The sequence below is a fragment of the Myripristis murdjan genome, chromosome 4 (assembly GCF_902150065.1).
Source record: "Myripristis murdjan chromosome 4, fMyrMur1.1, whole genome shotgun sequence".
In the NCBI taxonomy this organism is placed as follows: domain Eukaryota; kingdom Metazoa; phylum Chordata; class Actinopteri; order Holocentriformes; family Holocentridae; genus Myripristis; species Myripristis murdjan.
This window is the reverse complement of record NC_043983.1, coordinates 12,322,761-12,338,436: the sequence shown is the minus strand read 5'-3', so window position 1 is coordinate 12,338,436 and position 15,676 is coordinate 12,322,761. Positions and strand designations below refer to the sequence as shown.

General features: G+C 42.6%; 1 protein-coding gene across 1 annotated transcript in view; it reads right to left on the bottom strand.

Moving 5' to 3' along the window:
• Positions 1 to 720: 720 nt before the first annotated feature.
• Positions 721 to 15,676, bottom strand: part of insrb (insulin receptor b) — an 87,324-nt gene continuing 72,368 nt past the window's right edge. Inside the window, exons 6-23 of the mRNA XM_030049282.1 lie at positions 15,023 to 15,167; positions 14,195 to 14,409; positions 13,519 to 13,645; positions 13,107 to 13,357; positions 12,697 to 12,864; positions 12,380 to 12,578; positions 9,773 to 9,908; positions 9,000 to 9,153; positions 7,860 to 8,008; positions 6,471 to 6,627; positions 5,169 to 5,265; positions 4,623 to 4,690; positions 4,178 to 4,407; positions 3,192 to 3,302; positions 2,817 to 2,979; positions 2,595 to 2,724; positions 2,219 to 2,353; positions 721 to 2,040 (exon numbers count right to left, since the gene is read on the bottom strand). Coding sequence (XP_029905142.1) covers positions 1,686 to 2,040; positions 2,219 to 2,353; positions 2,595 to 2,724; positions 2,817 to 2,979; positions 3,192 to 3,302; positions 4,178 to 4,407; positions 4,623 to 4,690; positions 5,169 to 5,265; positions 6,471 to 6,627; positions 7,860 to 8,008; positions 9,000 to 9,153; positions 9,773 to 9,908; positions 12,380 to 12,578; positions 12,697 to 12,864; positions 13,107 to 13,357; positions 13,519 to 13,645; positions 14,195 to 14,409; positions 15,023 to 15,167 — 2,990 coding nt within the window. The 3' untranslated portion in view covers positions 721 to 1,685. The remainder of the gene's footprint in view (positions 2,041 to 2,218; positions 2,354 to 2,594; positions 2,725 to 2,816; positions 2,980 to 3,191; positions 3,303 to 4,177; positions 4,408 to 4,622; positions 4,691 to 5,168; positions 5,266 to 6,470; positions 6,628 to 7,859; positions 8,009 to 8,999; positions 9,154 to 9,772; positions 9,909 to 12,379; positions 12,579 to 12,696; positions 12,865 to 13,106; positions 13,358 to 13,518; positions 13,646 to 14,194; positions 14,410 to 15,022; positions 15,168 to 15,676) is intronic.

Genomic DNA, 15,676 nt, shown 5'->3' with positions numbered 1-15,676 from the left:
TACAATCACTGGGCCAGGACAGGCTCTAAACACACTCCCTAACCTCACCGATAATAAACACAGACTGACAGACGACTGACACAATCACGTGAATGTTATAAACCCATAAAAGACATAGAGACCTCGACTCCAGCTCAATCTGACCAGAGGAAGAACAGACACAGAGACAAACATACACCAGGTGCACTTCGACCTAGAAGGACCTCATTCCCCTTATATAAAGCTTTTTTTGGTTATTGTGTTGGTTTTCTCGTTGCAAAGTGGCCTCCTAATGATGACAGCTCTTGGTGGGAACAAAGTTTATAAAAAAAAAAAAAAAAAAAAAAAAAAAAAAAAACAACGATGCTGTGAGTTGACAATACTCTAGGGCTTTCCCCCTGGTCCTGCCCAGGTGGACAGAGTAGTAGAAAGGGGGCTGGAGGCCTAAGACACAGAGAGCACTGACGGTAGATCAGTGTGATTTCTGGGGATAAAAAAAAATAAGAAAATAAAAAACCCAGAAGGAAAAACTGACAAAGAAAAACATTTTACCAGCAAAGCTTCTGATGAAAAATATTACAAATATGAACTATATACAAAAATGTCAATATTTCATATATTATATATAAAATATTGATATATAAATACCAATATTCCATATATACTACCAATATATATATATATATATATATATATATATATATATATATATATATACGTATGTATATTTCTATACCCACTAAAAATATATCAAAGCAGCAGCTATTGGTCAGTCTGAGGAACTCTTTTGTCCAATTCTTAACTGTTTAAATATCCTTCAGCCATATTGTGAGGACACAGAAATAAAACTGAGAAAGAGATAGAGAGAAAGAGAATGAAAATAAAAAAATAAAAGCAAATAAATTAAAACTATTCACCAAACACCCAATGAATCTGTGTGTAGTTTGGAATTCTGCAGAACCAAAAAAACAAAAAACAAAACAAAAAACAAACAAAAAACAAAAAAAACCCCAAAATAAAACAAAACAAAACAAAACTCCTCTACGAATAGACGTTTGTTCTAGGATCAAGTCTTTGTGAGTCATCCCACCGTTCCAAACAGTTCCAAACTGATTAAGTCATTGTTCAAAGGAAATAAGTACAAGCGCTGATAGACACTTCTCTTTGTTTATAGGCCACATATAAAAAGGCCACTATCTGAGTAAAAGATTTCACTTGGAAAAAAAAAAGCAACACAAAATGCAGATTGGTAGGGTATGGGAGAAGTGGAGGGACAAGTCTTGAGAGGTTGAGCATAAGCAGCCTTCTGGTTGTCTAAGGTTTGTTGTGTTCACAGTTTTTTTCTCTGTTTCCATTACAATGAGTCCTGGAAACTTGGCAATAGTGAAAAACAATAGATAGGTAATATGGTTATAGAAAGTCCAATGTGTTGTGGATGAAGTTAAAAAAATGTTACACTGTATTTGCATCCCTCACTTGCCTTTGCTTGGCAGCCATGAGGAAGAAAATAAAAAGTCCTGAGATCGGTTTCTTTTTTGAAGGGCTTCTGCAAGAATAATAGAATGAAAAAAAAAAAAACAGAAAATGAGAAAGGAACAAAGAGGGTAAAGAAAATGGACTGGAAGGGAATGAAGGTGGAGAAGGAGGTTTAGGGGATGGGAGAGGAGGGGGGAGTTTAACTCAGTTTGTCGAAGAAACAGGAAATGTTAGGAAGGGCTGGATCTGGGCAACGATAAGATTCGTCCGTTTTTCTTGCCACCATTCATGTGTGTGTAGGGGACATGCTCCTCATAGTTCCCCCTGAGGGCCACTGAGGGCCCGCTGTCCCTGCCCAGGCTTTCTTCTCTCTGGGAGTACGAGGACGGGTCCAGGGGAATGCTCTCCATGTTGTCCAGGTCCAGGTCAAAGTCCTCCGTCTCGGGAACTTTGTTCTCCTCGCTGTAGAAGAAGGAGACCTCCTGGAAGGACGGGTGCAGGTCCTCTCGCAGCATCTCGATGATCTCGTGGAACATCGGCCGCATTTTGGGGTTGTACTGCCAGCACATCTGCATCAGGTTGTGCCTGGGAGGCGGGAGAGGATGGTGGACAAAGGGAGAAAAATGTGTCAACAGTACAAAGAGAATGGAGAAGTGGAAGGTGATGGAGTGCAGGGACAAGAGAACATGGACATGCATGCGCAAAGCGTAAAAAGTCTCCAACAAAAGACACGTTGGATAAATTTTGTTTATTGTTTACTCACATCCTCTCAGGGCAGTTTTCCGGCCGGTCCAAGTAGCCTCCGTCCATGACAAACTTGAGAACCTGCTCATTGGATAAACCCTGGTAGGGCTGCTCTGCCAGTGTGCTGATTTCCCACAGAACCACGCCAAAAGACCTGGAGACAAAGACGCACAAGTGTAAAAATGAAAACTTGCTAAAGTGCACCACGAATACAAAAACGGCACATTGACTGCTTTTGCTCTTCCCTGCTAATGTTTGTTGTGGTCAATACGTTAAATCCTAGCAGTGATCATCGTCTCACCCTGATGGAGCAATGATGATACTGTGATATGAAAGGCACAAAAAGTTGTGCCCCATTAGAAATGACTGAGGATTGCATCCCGATGGTGACCTACCAGCAGTCAGAGTGAGCAGTGAAGACTCCGTCCTTCAGAGACTCCGGAGCCATCCACCTGACAGGAAGAAGGCCCTTTCCTCCCTTGCGGTAGTAGTCAGTCTCATATATGTCTCGTGTCATACCAAAGTCTGAGAGAAAGAGAGAGAGCAGGGTTATGATACAGTCTGTAAGTAACAATAACTTCCAAAGTAGGCACAGAGTAAAATCTCTGATCTTGTACCTCCGATCTTGACGGTGAAGTCCTCTGCCACCATGCAGTTCCTGGCTGCCAGGTCTCTGTGGACAAACTTCTTAGCGTTCAGGTAGGCCATGCCATCTGCAATCTCTGCAGCCATTTGAATCATCTCCTTCAGCGTGGGTGGAGGACGGCCTGATGGGTTGTTCTACAAGACACATGCATATATACAAAAAACATGCTCAGCAATGCGGGCAAGTCTTAAATTTAAGCCATTAGAAACAGTTTGGATTGTTTTTCATTTATTTAACCACACAGGTCAGATGAGGACACAATTATTAACAAAGTGTCTTGAGAGGAAGGTGTCAAAATGAGACTGTAAGAATGTGAAAAGTGAGATGGAAATGTAATAAAACGTACCTCAGAGTCCGGTCTGAGACAACGCAGGTAGCTCTTCAGGTCACCGTGGGTCATCAGCTCCATGACCACCAGGGTGGGCTGGCCTTTGGAAACCACACCCAACAGACGCACCTGCACATACACACACATGGTCAGACACTCATGCCACCGTCTACGAAGTCGAACCAAAGACGTCAGAATAAAATACTTGCAAAGGCATTCATAGATGGGGTTTGATTTAAGACACTTGAAAAGTTAAGTAAATTCAATTCCAAAACCAAGTTCTCTATTTCACCAGCCAAACTGATTTTCAGAGTGCGATCCATTTATGACTTCCAGTGATTTTGGTGATGTCGGTGGCATACTGCCTCCCAAATACTGTCCCGTCATAACCACAAACTACAGAGCAAGCGACCCTGAACAAGCAAACGTCTCGCCTGATTCTGGAGGAAAAGTAAAAATATTTTGAAAAAGACTGGATTCCTTGGAGGATGTGACGTTTACTCTCTGCCTCCAACATCAGTGACATCTTTACAGTCTGCACCGATCCGTCGTTGCATGATATATATAACCTGCTACCTCTTATTCACAACTTGTCTCTGTATTCTGGTGAAAGCCTTCAGCCACAGAAAAGTATTGATGCGTTCTGGTATTACACTTCAGGATGGAAAAACTATCCAAAAGTACTTTATCTCCAAGAGTTGTTCCTCTTTGCATGGCAGGTAAGAAAATGTGAACATTGATTATAGGTCCATTCTCTTACTAACTCTGAGCGCTTGTTGTGGGAGTCGAACTGGGAGTCAATATGGCAGAAGAGCGATGTTGCTACAAGTTATGCTTCTACAGTACAAAGTCCAGTCCGATCTGGTCTCAGCCAGTGTCTGAAAGCTGCAATGCCACTGACAAGGCTACTGTTTGCTGCTTCAATAACCCTTTAACAACAGCCACTAAGGGAACTGTAAAAAGAAAGAGTTCAAAGAAGAAAGAGCGAGGTTCCAGCATCGTACCACATGGTGACAGCTGAACGCCTTCATGACGGAGGCTTCATTGAGAAACTCGATCCTTTCTCTCAAGCTGGCCGATTCATTGACTGTCTTGACTGCCACGCGTGTCTCTGGCTCTCCCTTGACAATGTCCTTGGCCAGGCCCTCGTACACCATGCCGAACGAGCCCTGACCCAGCTCTCGCAGAACCGTGATCTTCTCCCGGGCCACCTCCCACTCATCTGGAACATACACTGCACAAACAGGCCGAGTTTACCAATTTGGTTGTGTGGACCCTTAAGGCAATACTTTTATTTTTAATTACAGTAACACCGCACAAGATGCATGTATAGATGCATGAATAGATGTTGGGACTCTACTCCAATTGTGACAATGTTAATACCATGCTTTATCAACTGAGACATGAGACCAGATGTATTTCTGAGTAAAGCTGACTTAAAGGTTTTACCATCATTAGCGCTGAGATACTCAGGGTTTGAGGAGGCGATGAGAGGTCCTGTGGGGCCCTCTGTTTGCCTGTAAGACAACCACAAAAAATAGTTAGAAACACTTAAGACTGCATTTCAGTCTGAACCTTCTCCTTCTAGTTACTTACAGAATCTGTCTTGTTTACTTGTCCTGGCACACATGTAGGTAGGAGCAGGCAAAGAACTAGAGTATAGAAGGTTTTCTATACTCCAGCTAAAAAAAAATACCCCATTTCCTCCTTGATGTCCTGCAGTCTAATCCAGGGGTAAGCAATCATGAGCTATGAAGAGCTGAGAGTCTGCAGGTTTTCATTCAAACCAAAACCTACACTGATTATCTCACCTTCAAGCAGAGAGGAGGGACTCATCAGGGACATCACCTAGTAGAGTTTTTGGTTGGAGTGAAAACCTGCAGACTCTCGGTGCTCTATGGCACATGGTTGCGTACCCCTGGTCTAATCTGTGTTGGTTATGAATCCTGGGTGGTTTACATTTCTGATGGGCGGCATGCCAGATGCATGTCTTACCTCTTCTTGAAGATCATGAAGACGCCACCTCCCACAAAGAGCAGCAGGATGAAGCAGATGACCGGACCGATCACAATCTTCAATACACTGGTGTCTTCTGCAATACATAACAACGGATTTCAACGTTGGAAAAAAATGTGTGGAGTAAAGGCTAGTGATGGACCTAAAAGGTCCATCACTACAAAGTGACATATTACTACAAAGTAATAATATGTCTAATTCCCCCAATGCTACTGTGACAAAGGGCATTTCTGTAAGAGAAACTCATTAAAGTAGAACTTAATTCAACACATTTTCCACATATTTTCAATAACAACAACATATAAACCTTAAAACAAATGTCCACATACTTGAATCTGGCCAACACATACAAAGTTTACAGTCTTTAATTTATTCTATCTATCTATCTATCTATCTATCTGTCTATCTAGGCTTGCCTGCTTTAGCTAGCATAGACACTGAATTTAGAAGTGCAGCACTACTTGGTCTTCAGGTTTCAGTTCAGTTACACAACTGATTACAACTTCAACAATAACACATGTGAGTAATACATGCCTGCTAGGCAAGTATCTGTATAATTAATTAAATACTTACATATATATTATGTGTATATTGCCTTCATTTTTACATATATATTGATGTTCTCATTCTCTGAAGCAAATTTGAGAATATGAGAATGAAATGAATGAGAATGTAAATAGTCCAAAAGAAGCCCTTTCATTGCATTTAATTAATTCTGACTTAAAATGTTTGCGTGAATGCCTACTCATATATGTGGTAATGCCTATAAATTTCTAAGTGAGAATGAATGAGAAGCATATGTAAATGAAGTGCAAATACACGGACAAGTGTGTGTGTGTGTGTATGTGTGTGTGTGTGTGTGTGTGTGTGTGTCTGTGTGTCTGTGTGTGTGTCTGTGTATGTGCATGTGCTGCATGAGTGCATATCATTGGCCTGTAAAGTAGTTTACAAGGTATTAAACATGAGCAGGTGAAGTTTCAGCAGCCACCACTTTTTTCTCTTAGAATGGAAATGTTTTTGTAGTTTTGTCAGGATGCACATACATACCAAACCTAAGCCTAACCGCACTGCTGGATTAAGACGGTGCTGTAGCCATACTGTCAAATACCACAGCTATATGCTTATTAATCACTAGTTAGATTTAGACAGTTATGTGGTCATGCTTCTTAATACCACAACTACATGCTTATAAATGTTAGTCAGAGTAAAACTGCGGTCTAACCAAACTGTTTCTAATGGCACATAAGAAGGATTGAGTTAATTTTAGTTTGTCAGCCTTACTGTCGGGCATGAAGAAGTATGTGGTGTCGGTAAAGGAGCCATTTCCTGCCAGCGAAGTGGCACGGATCCTCACACTGTAGTTCCCAGGGTGCACCAGCCGCAGCTTGGTGCCACCTGACTTGATGTAAGCTGGCCGCGACACACAGGCTGTGTGGACCTGGAAAAAAAAAGAAGAAAAAAAGAGTGAAATCAACTCCAGCAATGCCTTCAGAAGAACAGAACCTTGTTTATCCAGATTCCTCCACAATGTAGGTTGTTTAATAGACACAAATGTTAGGAAACGTGACTACCATTGATATTCAGGACCAAAAATTATTATTTAAAATATTACTGTGCATGCAGGCTCATTCTGAAATGAACACTTCACAAAGCTTTCCAGAGGAATCTTGGCATGTGAATAAGCATTTACAACAGTATTAAAAAAGTTTGAGAGTCCAAAAAACAAGACAAAATATTCTCCATTGCAGGTATCATCGAAGAAATTTCACAAAACTGTTTGAACATTGATAATTTTCTTGTTCACTTGACAGAGCAGTTCATGAGAGGTTTGGATCAAACATATTGCAGTGTTTAATGATTTCGTTTTGTTCAGTCTTTATTTGGAAAAGTCATTACGCGCTCTGCCACATGCCAACGCTAAGATGAAGCCGATACTTAGGGTGGACCTTCTGGTGCTATAAGTGTCACTCTGTATAAATCCAGAGCCTTTTGCTTTGGCTGTGGGGTGTATAAGTAAGCAGAGTGTTTTCAGTGTAGTGTGGTGCACTAGAGATGTCATCTGAGACGCCAGTCCATCCCTGCCACTGCATTCTACTCTTCCTTCCTGCCTCCGTCGCTATGGTAACAGAGCTGCTACTGGCTCCTAGGGTCAGGCAGTGCAGCAATGAATAGCAATGAGAGATGAATCCACACATTCACAGCAAGTAAACAACAACACACTTGTGCGTGCACACACGCATGCATACACAAAAATCTCAATAACATACAAACACTCGCACGGCACAGAAAACATCGACACACACACACTGGTAGCACTGGGAGTTAGTAAACAAATATTTTCTTTGTTCCTCTATCTATATAAGGAACAGAGCACAACTTGGTCTCAGAGTGTACACAGCAATCCTTTCCTCGCCTGTCTCCTGCTCCCACTCCCCAGTGTGAATGCAGATCATTCCTCAGGCTCTCTGGATTTCTTCCTACCTGACATCCACCTCTCCTTGTATGCCTCTCTCCCTTTTCCCCTCCCTCCTACAGTGCAAGTCAAGATTATTCCTCGTGATAGGGAGGAATGGATTCTTTTATTCCCTCTACCCCTCATTGTGCTCCTCCCTGTCTCCTTCCTTCCAGCTTACAAAGTCAGTCCTGGTAACTCCTGTCACAGCTACTGACCTCCACATCTCCAACCTTCCTGTAGAACAGCTCGTAGAGAATGATGAGGCCATTAGGAGAACGAGGTGCCTGCCACTTAATGAACACAGAGTTGGGTTCGTCTGGAATCATCTCGTGCGTCACAGGGCCTGGGATGTCGTCGGCCTTCTCTGTAGGGTCACACATGTAAAGAAACATGTTTACCACATACAAGGTTTAAAGCTAGACAAAATTATGTGTCTGGATATGCATACATTATTTTCAATTACATTTTTTACGGATGTGAAATGGCTGTATGCCTGAAACCAGGCACGGTGCCTGACAAATGTATGCCCTGTACTGTACATACGATGCTATCACACTGAAAAACAAAAGAGTACAGCAGAGTGGAGAGTGGCTTAGAATATGTTTCCATGTGCACGGAAGTCATCAGCTTTGAAAAGATATATATTTGTGTGTTGATATTTTTAACATGACAGCGTATGACACTGTGTGTATGTGTGTGTGACCCTTGACACACGGGTTTATTGTGCGTCTTTTATGCAGATTGTCTGAAGATATGATTTAGCTGGATAATATTTACAACTGGCATTAAAATGCATCTCCACTGTACACACTGATTCCCACTTTCTTTGCCAAAGTGAAGACTGTCATGGACAGATTCTTCTTTAAAACAACTCTTTCACACCTGCAGGACAGGGGAACCTTGAGGACTGCTTTGGGCACCACTTCTTTAAAACCTCCTTTATAAATGTAAACACCTCATCTTGCTCCCCTGGTCATAAATATGTTTACAGATAATTTTGACTAATATGTTATTACTCCAGCTGCCTGCTACCTGTTTGATCTGTGTGAGCTTCCCGGTTGGATTTGCAGGTTGAAGTTTATCCCCATTTTCATTCTAGTTAGTTATAATAGCTACTGTATTCTGCACATAATCTTCACATTGTTATTAATGTGACCAAATTAAACTATGTTTAGGGTGATCATAACTTCGGTGCATCTTGGAGCCACACGTGGATTTTAGCACTACCAGACTCAATGCAATAAAATCAGCGAATGTGCATATCAGTGTCAGATGTACAAGGCAAGTGCATGTGTGTGTATGTGTATTCAAGCATACACGTGTGTCTGAGAGTCTGATTTTGCATTTGGCCTTACCCTCAGGCATCGTGCGGGCGCTGACATAGGTAGCCATGCTGCAGCGGCTCAGGTCGGTGGGATGGTTACAGGCCAGTATCTCTATCTTGTAGCTTGTAAAGTGGTGCAGGTTGGAAATGACTGTTGACTCCTTGGTGTACACCTTCAGCTCCACCTGAGCAGAGGAGAGGACAGAAGATAAGGTCACATCACTCCGGTGGCATCAGTGATTTAATGTGCAGTCTCACTTTACACACAAATCATAACCTATAAAAAGACAAGATTGTTGGAAGGCACTGAAGGTTATGTTTATTTGCAGATATCATTTTACAGGCCATTTCGTGGAAATCAGCATATTCTGGTCCAACTGAAGATTTCTTCAAAATTGTTATTATTTCATAGAAAAACAAAAATATTATATAGGGTGCATTAAAATAGTTAGATACTTCAATAAACTGATATAACATATTCAACTGTATTTTATGACAATGGATAAAACATGGAGGTAAAAAGTAATTCTGGTAATATGAAAATATTACAGCAAGCAGCTTGTGACAAATAGTTTTAAACGAATGGCCTGTGACCTTCTAAGACATGTTTATTCATTTTCTCTTTCTGCACGTTTCCCATGATTGTAAATCTACCATTTTTTGTTTGTTTGTTTTTTAATAAGGTGGGACCCTCAGCAATCTAATAAACAGCAATTTGTCACTAAAACAATGAATGACCCAAAAATGAGAACGTATAATGATTATATTGTGTATACAGCATATGATAAAGAAAGTGCATGAGACCTTGGATCCCTCCTTGTCCTCCTTGGCAGGGCCGGGCGTGGTGGAGCCATATGGCTGGCTGGGGGGTGTGGTGGGGAACTGAGAATGGGTCTGTGTGGCGTTGGCAACTCCTACTGAGCGTCGCCGACGATACGGTCTGGAGAGACAGCGCAGTGGGGAAGCAGTTAGCAAAGGTCAGGTAAAATGCCACTGGAAAACAGACTGGAGAAAGCTTTTAAACACAAAGGCAGATTTTTTGGGGAGATTCGCCTTGAAATTCTCAGGAATGAATAACTCAGAGTTGAGGCGGGACCAATTATCAAGATGTTCATAAAGTTGTCTTGCCATAGTATATCTGCTTTCATAACACAGACATACAGGGCTTAATCTGGGTTAGTGGAACCTCTGTTCATACTTATGATGCAGAATTTTCATTATTATGATGCAGAATTACTGACAGGAGGTGCTCAAGTCAAAGTAGTTGCATGGATTGTGGAAAGATGGAGCGGTAGTGTGAAGGAGGCTGGAGGGGACCTCTGCCCTCTGCACACACTGACCTTTACAGCATGTAGCAATGCTGGCTGCATGATATTTAAACACAACTATGACATACTGCCCTGCACCTACAGCTACTGACCCTCACCACTGGGTGGTACCAATGAGCATTACACTGCCTTCATTTAAATGTCAGAAGTTTGAGTTTAAGCCCATCATGGAGGTCATAAACTTAAATTTAAACACATATCAGTTCACGTTCTGCTGCACACCTTAGTATAAAACAGTACTGAATTACTGCCTAGTGAAAGTGAATGAAACAACTCTCTCTCAGCTATCACCATCTAAGGGCCAAGCAACACACTGTAAGCTGCAGTGAAGCTTCTCTCATTGCGTTGGGAAGGTGTGGGACCAGATTTGTGTCTATCAAAGATTCAAGCAGGAGAAAACATGAAGTCTCAAGTTTATCCCTTCGTGTGATGGCAAAGGAGAGCATGAGGAGTTCCTTGTTTACTCCAGTGTATGAGAGTGACCTTGGCTAACACTACAGTGTTGGATCAGAGTCCAGCTGAGGTGTGTGTGAGACGAAGTGTTTGTGTGTGTCCAAAGGGAGTCTGCATGACTGCACCCCAGACTGGCATGAATGATAATAGGCACAGTAATCACTCCCCTGGGAGAGTTGAAGGAAGACTATGTGTGTGTGTGTGTGTGTGTGTGTGTGTGTGTGTGTGTCTTTCTGTTCAGGGGAGAGGGTAGAGGCATGGGGGCCCAGACAATCAGCATGTCCCATCCTCAGCCCCCCATAGTAGCCCCCAATACAAAAACAAGACCCTACACACACACACACACACACACACACACAGATGGATGAGGCAGAATTGGCACAGGGCCACACTGACACACACATCATGGTGTCTGGGACAAAAAAGGGGCAATGGAGTCCGGCTGGACAGGGAGGGCTCCAGCATTCCTCCTGCTCCGCCACAAACAGCCACCAAACAACCTGCTCCTCTTGGTGTTACTGTAATATATATAATAATGTTTATAAATATCTGAATTAAGAATGTGAATGAAATGCTTACAAAATGCCTGACAGCAAAAAATGAAAAGTTCTAGTTTTTAAGGATGATGGGTAACGCAAGTCCTTGGTTGACAAAATGATCACAGAAATTGAATAGCCTATATTTCAAAGATATTTAAGGATGAGCTACAGGCAATGGTGTTTTTATTGATATGGATAATCTACTAATGTCCATCATGTGACTTGTTGTCTGTTTACTGTTAACTTGTCAGTCTTGTGCTGCGTCATTCTGCATTGTAACACTAAGTTCTCAACATGCCTCTGCAAGAATGTCAGGAATGAAAAATAATTTCCTGTTCTTGTAAACTTGTGTGACTACAATTCTGTTTGAGTTGGCAGAACATCCTATAGGTCACATACATACAGTGTGTGCACATACACACAACCAAGATTCACAGAAGCGGCTACTTGAGGTATTTTTTTGTCTCTTAAACGGAAAAGCAGCATTTTGTTAATAACCGTGTGATCACCTTATGGTGTCCTGAATTAGTTCACAGTGTGGCGAATGTGTGTATCTTTGCTTCAATGTCTGTACCTACAGCGCAGAAAACAAACATAAAATCTGTATGACAATGATAAATTGTGTGTGTGCTTATATGTGTGTCTGCTAGCCCAAGGCTCATTCAATCATCAATACATCTCTCAGCCAACTCTGTTTGCTTGTTCTCCTGATAAAATTGCCTCAGGTATGAAAATGGAGCGATCCAAGTACAGAGGCCATGCTAATCACATCTGCCTAAGGGTAGGAGACAAAATTAAGACTACCAGCGCTAGTAACTGAGAGGCCAGCGATCTAACCCAGGCCGTGTGTCTAACCTAGAAACCTGCTGGATTTCCTACTGGCTTGGTTGGTATAGAGGGTTGCAACGTCTCATTAGCCCATCCATACATCCTGCCTAATCGGTACCATGAATGTGCAGCTCTCAACAGAGAGAAATAAGAGAGAGGGCTCACACATTAGCTACTTCCACCACCAGCTCCGGAAAAAAGGCTGTTAAATTCATTTGTTCATACCAGACTTAAGACACCTAATATCAGTCAAGTCTGTGTACCTGATCTCGAAGACCTCGTTGTGAAGGTAGTTCTCGAAGGTCTTGCGGTACTCCGACTCCTGCTGCTCCTTCTTTAGCTGGATGTCTGTCTTGGGGCAGGCGCAGCACTTGGCCCCGGTAGCGGGCTCGTCAGTCTGGTTCCACTTCTGCTCGTCCTCGCTGCCCAGGTGGGTCGGAGTGCGCGATGGCAGCTTCATTCCTGAAAGGGTCAAAGTGACAGAGAGACACAAACAGACAGAGTGAGGTGGGTTGTCTGGCGTATCAACCCACAGCAGCTATTCTCTATTACACAAACGGAGCAAACTATGGCTGCCAACCTTGCAGGCAGTAGTCAAATTTGTAGAGGTCGCTGTCTTCGGGCTGTTTACAACAGATGACCCGGTAGTGGGTGATGTTGCCATTGGGGTTGGTGGGAGGCTTCCACTTCAGGATGATCTGGGAGGAGGAATTTGAGGAAGAGATGGGGTCCAGAGGCACTGAGGGCTCTGAGAGGGGCAGGAGTAAGAAGAAACAGCGTTAAAAAGTGTGTAAAAGTGTTCCACTGTGTGTCACCTTTACAAAAGCAGTGATTTTGCCAACATGTTACGATCTTATGGTTATGTTGAACCAGCTGTCAACATACAAAACGCTGCACCAAATCTCTAAAAACAGTATTTTTCTGAGGTGAAGAATGAGATTTTCAAGTGTGTGCGGGTGTGTTTTCTCTTTTAAAAGTTCTGTGACTCACTGGTCGCATTGGTGCGGACATAGATGATTTCGCTCTTGGCTCCATGGACCTGGTGCTCATCAGACGCCGACAGCTGCGTTTTGACCATGATGGCATACTGGGTCCAAGGCTTGAGTGGGCGGATCAAGTACCCTGGCTCCTGCTGCTCCTTGCCTTCCGTGGCGCGGGGAGGTGCGTCCACATCAGCAATCACCCAACTGTTGGAACCGCACGCATCCTGTCCATCAAACTCAGTCACGTTCTTGTACGGCCTGGGACAAAGAGAGGGAGATGTGAGAGGCATGGACCAAAAACTACAAATCAAATGTGATTAATTGACGGTAATTACACATTGTGACTAACTATGTGCATCTGATTTGGTAATTAACTCATGTATGGTGCATTGGTCCCATGGAATCTGGCAGCTACTTACGCCTCCTTGTAGAGAACCATGAAGCCCAGCAAGTCTCTAAAGTCAAGGGGCCAGAAAGGTTCCCACTTCACCATGATCTTATCTGACAAGGTCTTGATCAAGGTAAATTTCAGCAGGCGGTTTTCACCTACAAGACAAAAAGGACAATGTTAGGTTATAGTGAACGGCTCTGGTAAAAGAGCAAAGGAACCGAGTGGAATATCTTGCACACCACTGCTTTGTACTTGGAGGTGCAGGAAACTGCAACTCAATGATTAAAACCATACAAAGAATGCTGATTCATGCACGCATGGATCTTCTCTGCATTTTTGGTAATTGGAACTATTAAGACGAGAACTGAGGAAAAACACAGAGAACACAGAGAAGTAATGCGTGTGGGGTTATTTGTTGCATGAAGAGGAGCTGATAAAAAGTGCTAGAATGCCAAAGAAAGCAAAACTGAACTGGAACGTTGGGAGAAAGCAAGACAAAACAGGCTGACAGTGAGAAATCTTAGACTAATCAACACTGTGTTCATCTCGATATTGCAAGATCACAACAATACCTGAACTGCGTCAAAAGGGCTAAAACGGACATTTTTAAACTTAATTTTTATTGGTGAAGAGGTGGAAAAGGGTAGGCTGTGGTAGCTATGTCTTAATCAGGTTCAGAAATACAACATAACATCCTCTCTTACAGGAAGCCTGGTCCCCGTTGGTGCGGACTGCGATGTCGTTCTTAAGGTTGCGCTCCTTGGTTCCCGTCACCTCCACCATCTTACGGATTTCAGACATGCAGAGCTTGGAGTTGTAGTGGAAGAATGTGCGACCACGCTGAATGGTCAGGTTGTGCTTGGACCAGTCCCAAAGCTCTCGCAGGTTCTGGTTGTCCAATGCATAGAAGGAGAAGGAACTGTGAGGGGCAGAAGGGAAGAGAGAGCGGATTTTAGACACCATGTATGATGTACAGCTTATTTAAATAATATAACTGGAAGTTTCATCAGAGCAATGTGATTAGTTGAAGACAAAAGGTCTCTTGTTTTCTCCTCTTTTTTATTCTTTTGTACTGTAAATAACAACAGTAGCCACAAGGCTGAGAAAAAACTTTCACATTTAGAGTACGACTACAGATGAAAGCATTTATTTTTTCAGGACAGGAATCAATCTGTTATTTCTAACTGTTCAATGTAAGTGAGTCAGACTGCATTTTTTTCTTTTTTTTTTTTTTTTACAGTATATTCAGTGCAATGCAAAAGCCTATGAAAGCAGTTCTTCAGTTCATTAATGGCCACAAGGTATTGTTTTCATTATTTTAATAACCAAAGGTTCCACAGCCATTTTGAAGGCTGGGAAAGCTGGGCCTATACAATCTAGCTATGAAGCGGGAAAAACATTACATGTGTTTTATGTATGCATTTTACATCATCTGTCATCAAATATTTACAATATGCCAAACTCATGAACAGTAAAACGGGAAAGTACAGCTCCCCATTGAATGAATACAGTGCCAGAAGAGGAGGACTTACTCTCCCTCCAGCTGCTCTCCTCTGATGACACGCAGCTTGCGAAGGAAGGAGAGCGAGACGAGGGCGTACGCTCTGCGGATGGTCAGGTAGCCTGTGATCTCCTCGAGCTGGCCCAAGTTTGCTTCAAGTTCAGCCGCAATGTTGTCTACAAGGAGGCAGGGTGAGAGAGAGAGGTGATTAGAGAAACTGATACATTAGCTACAAGGAGACTGACAGACAGTTGATGGCACAGGCCAGGGGTTTTCAAACTATTTCATCAAGGACGCTTGGGGGTCCTTGGACCTCACATTGAAAACAACATTGAAAGACAATGACCAGCAGATACAGGTGGTCTCCAATCCTGTTGCAGAAAGACAAATACATAAACGCAGGCTGAGAAATCTGATCTATCAATCAACAACTTCCCACCAGAAAAGGTCATTTCACCAGTTTTCATCAAGGTATCATTAGGTATCTTAAACACTGTAAAAAAATATCAGAGGTTCACAACTGTTTTGATGTGGCTAACTGAGCTTTTAGTGACGTTTTGAAGTATTCAGCAGGATCTCAACTCTGCTGTTTGAACACTGATATGATCGATAACCCTGCCCCCAGCCGCTGATGAACGTGGTTTGCTGTTGTAGACCAGCAAAGAGTTGGTGCCGCTGTGGGACC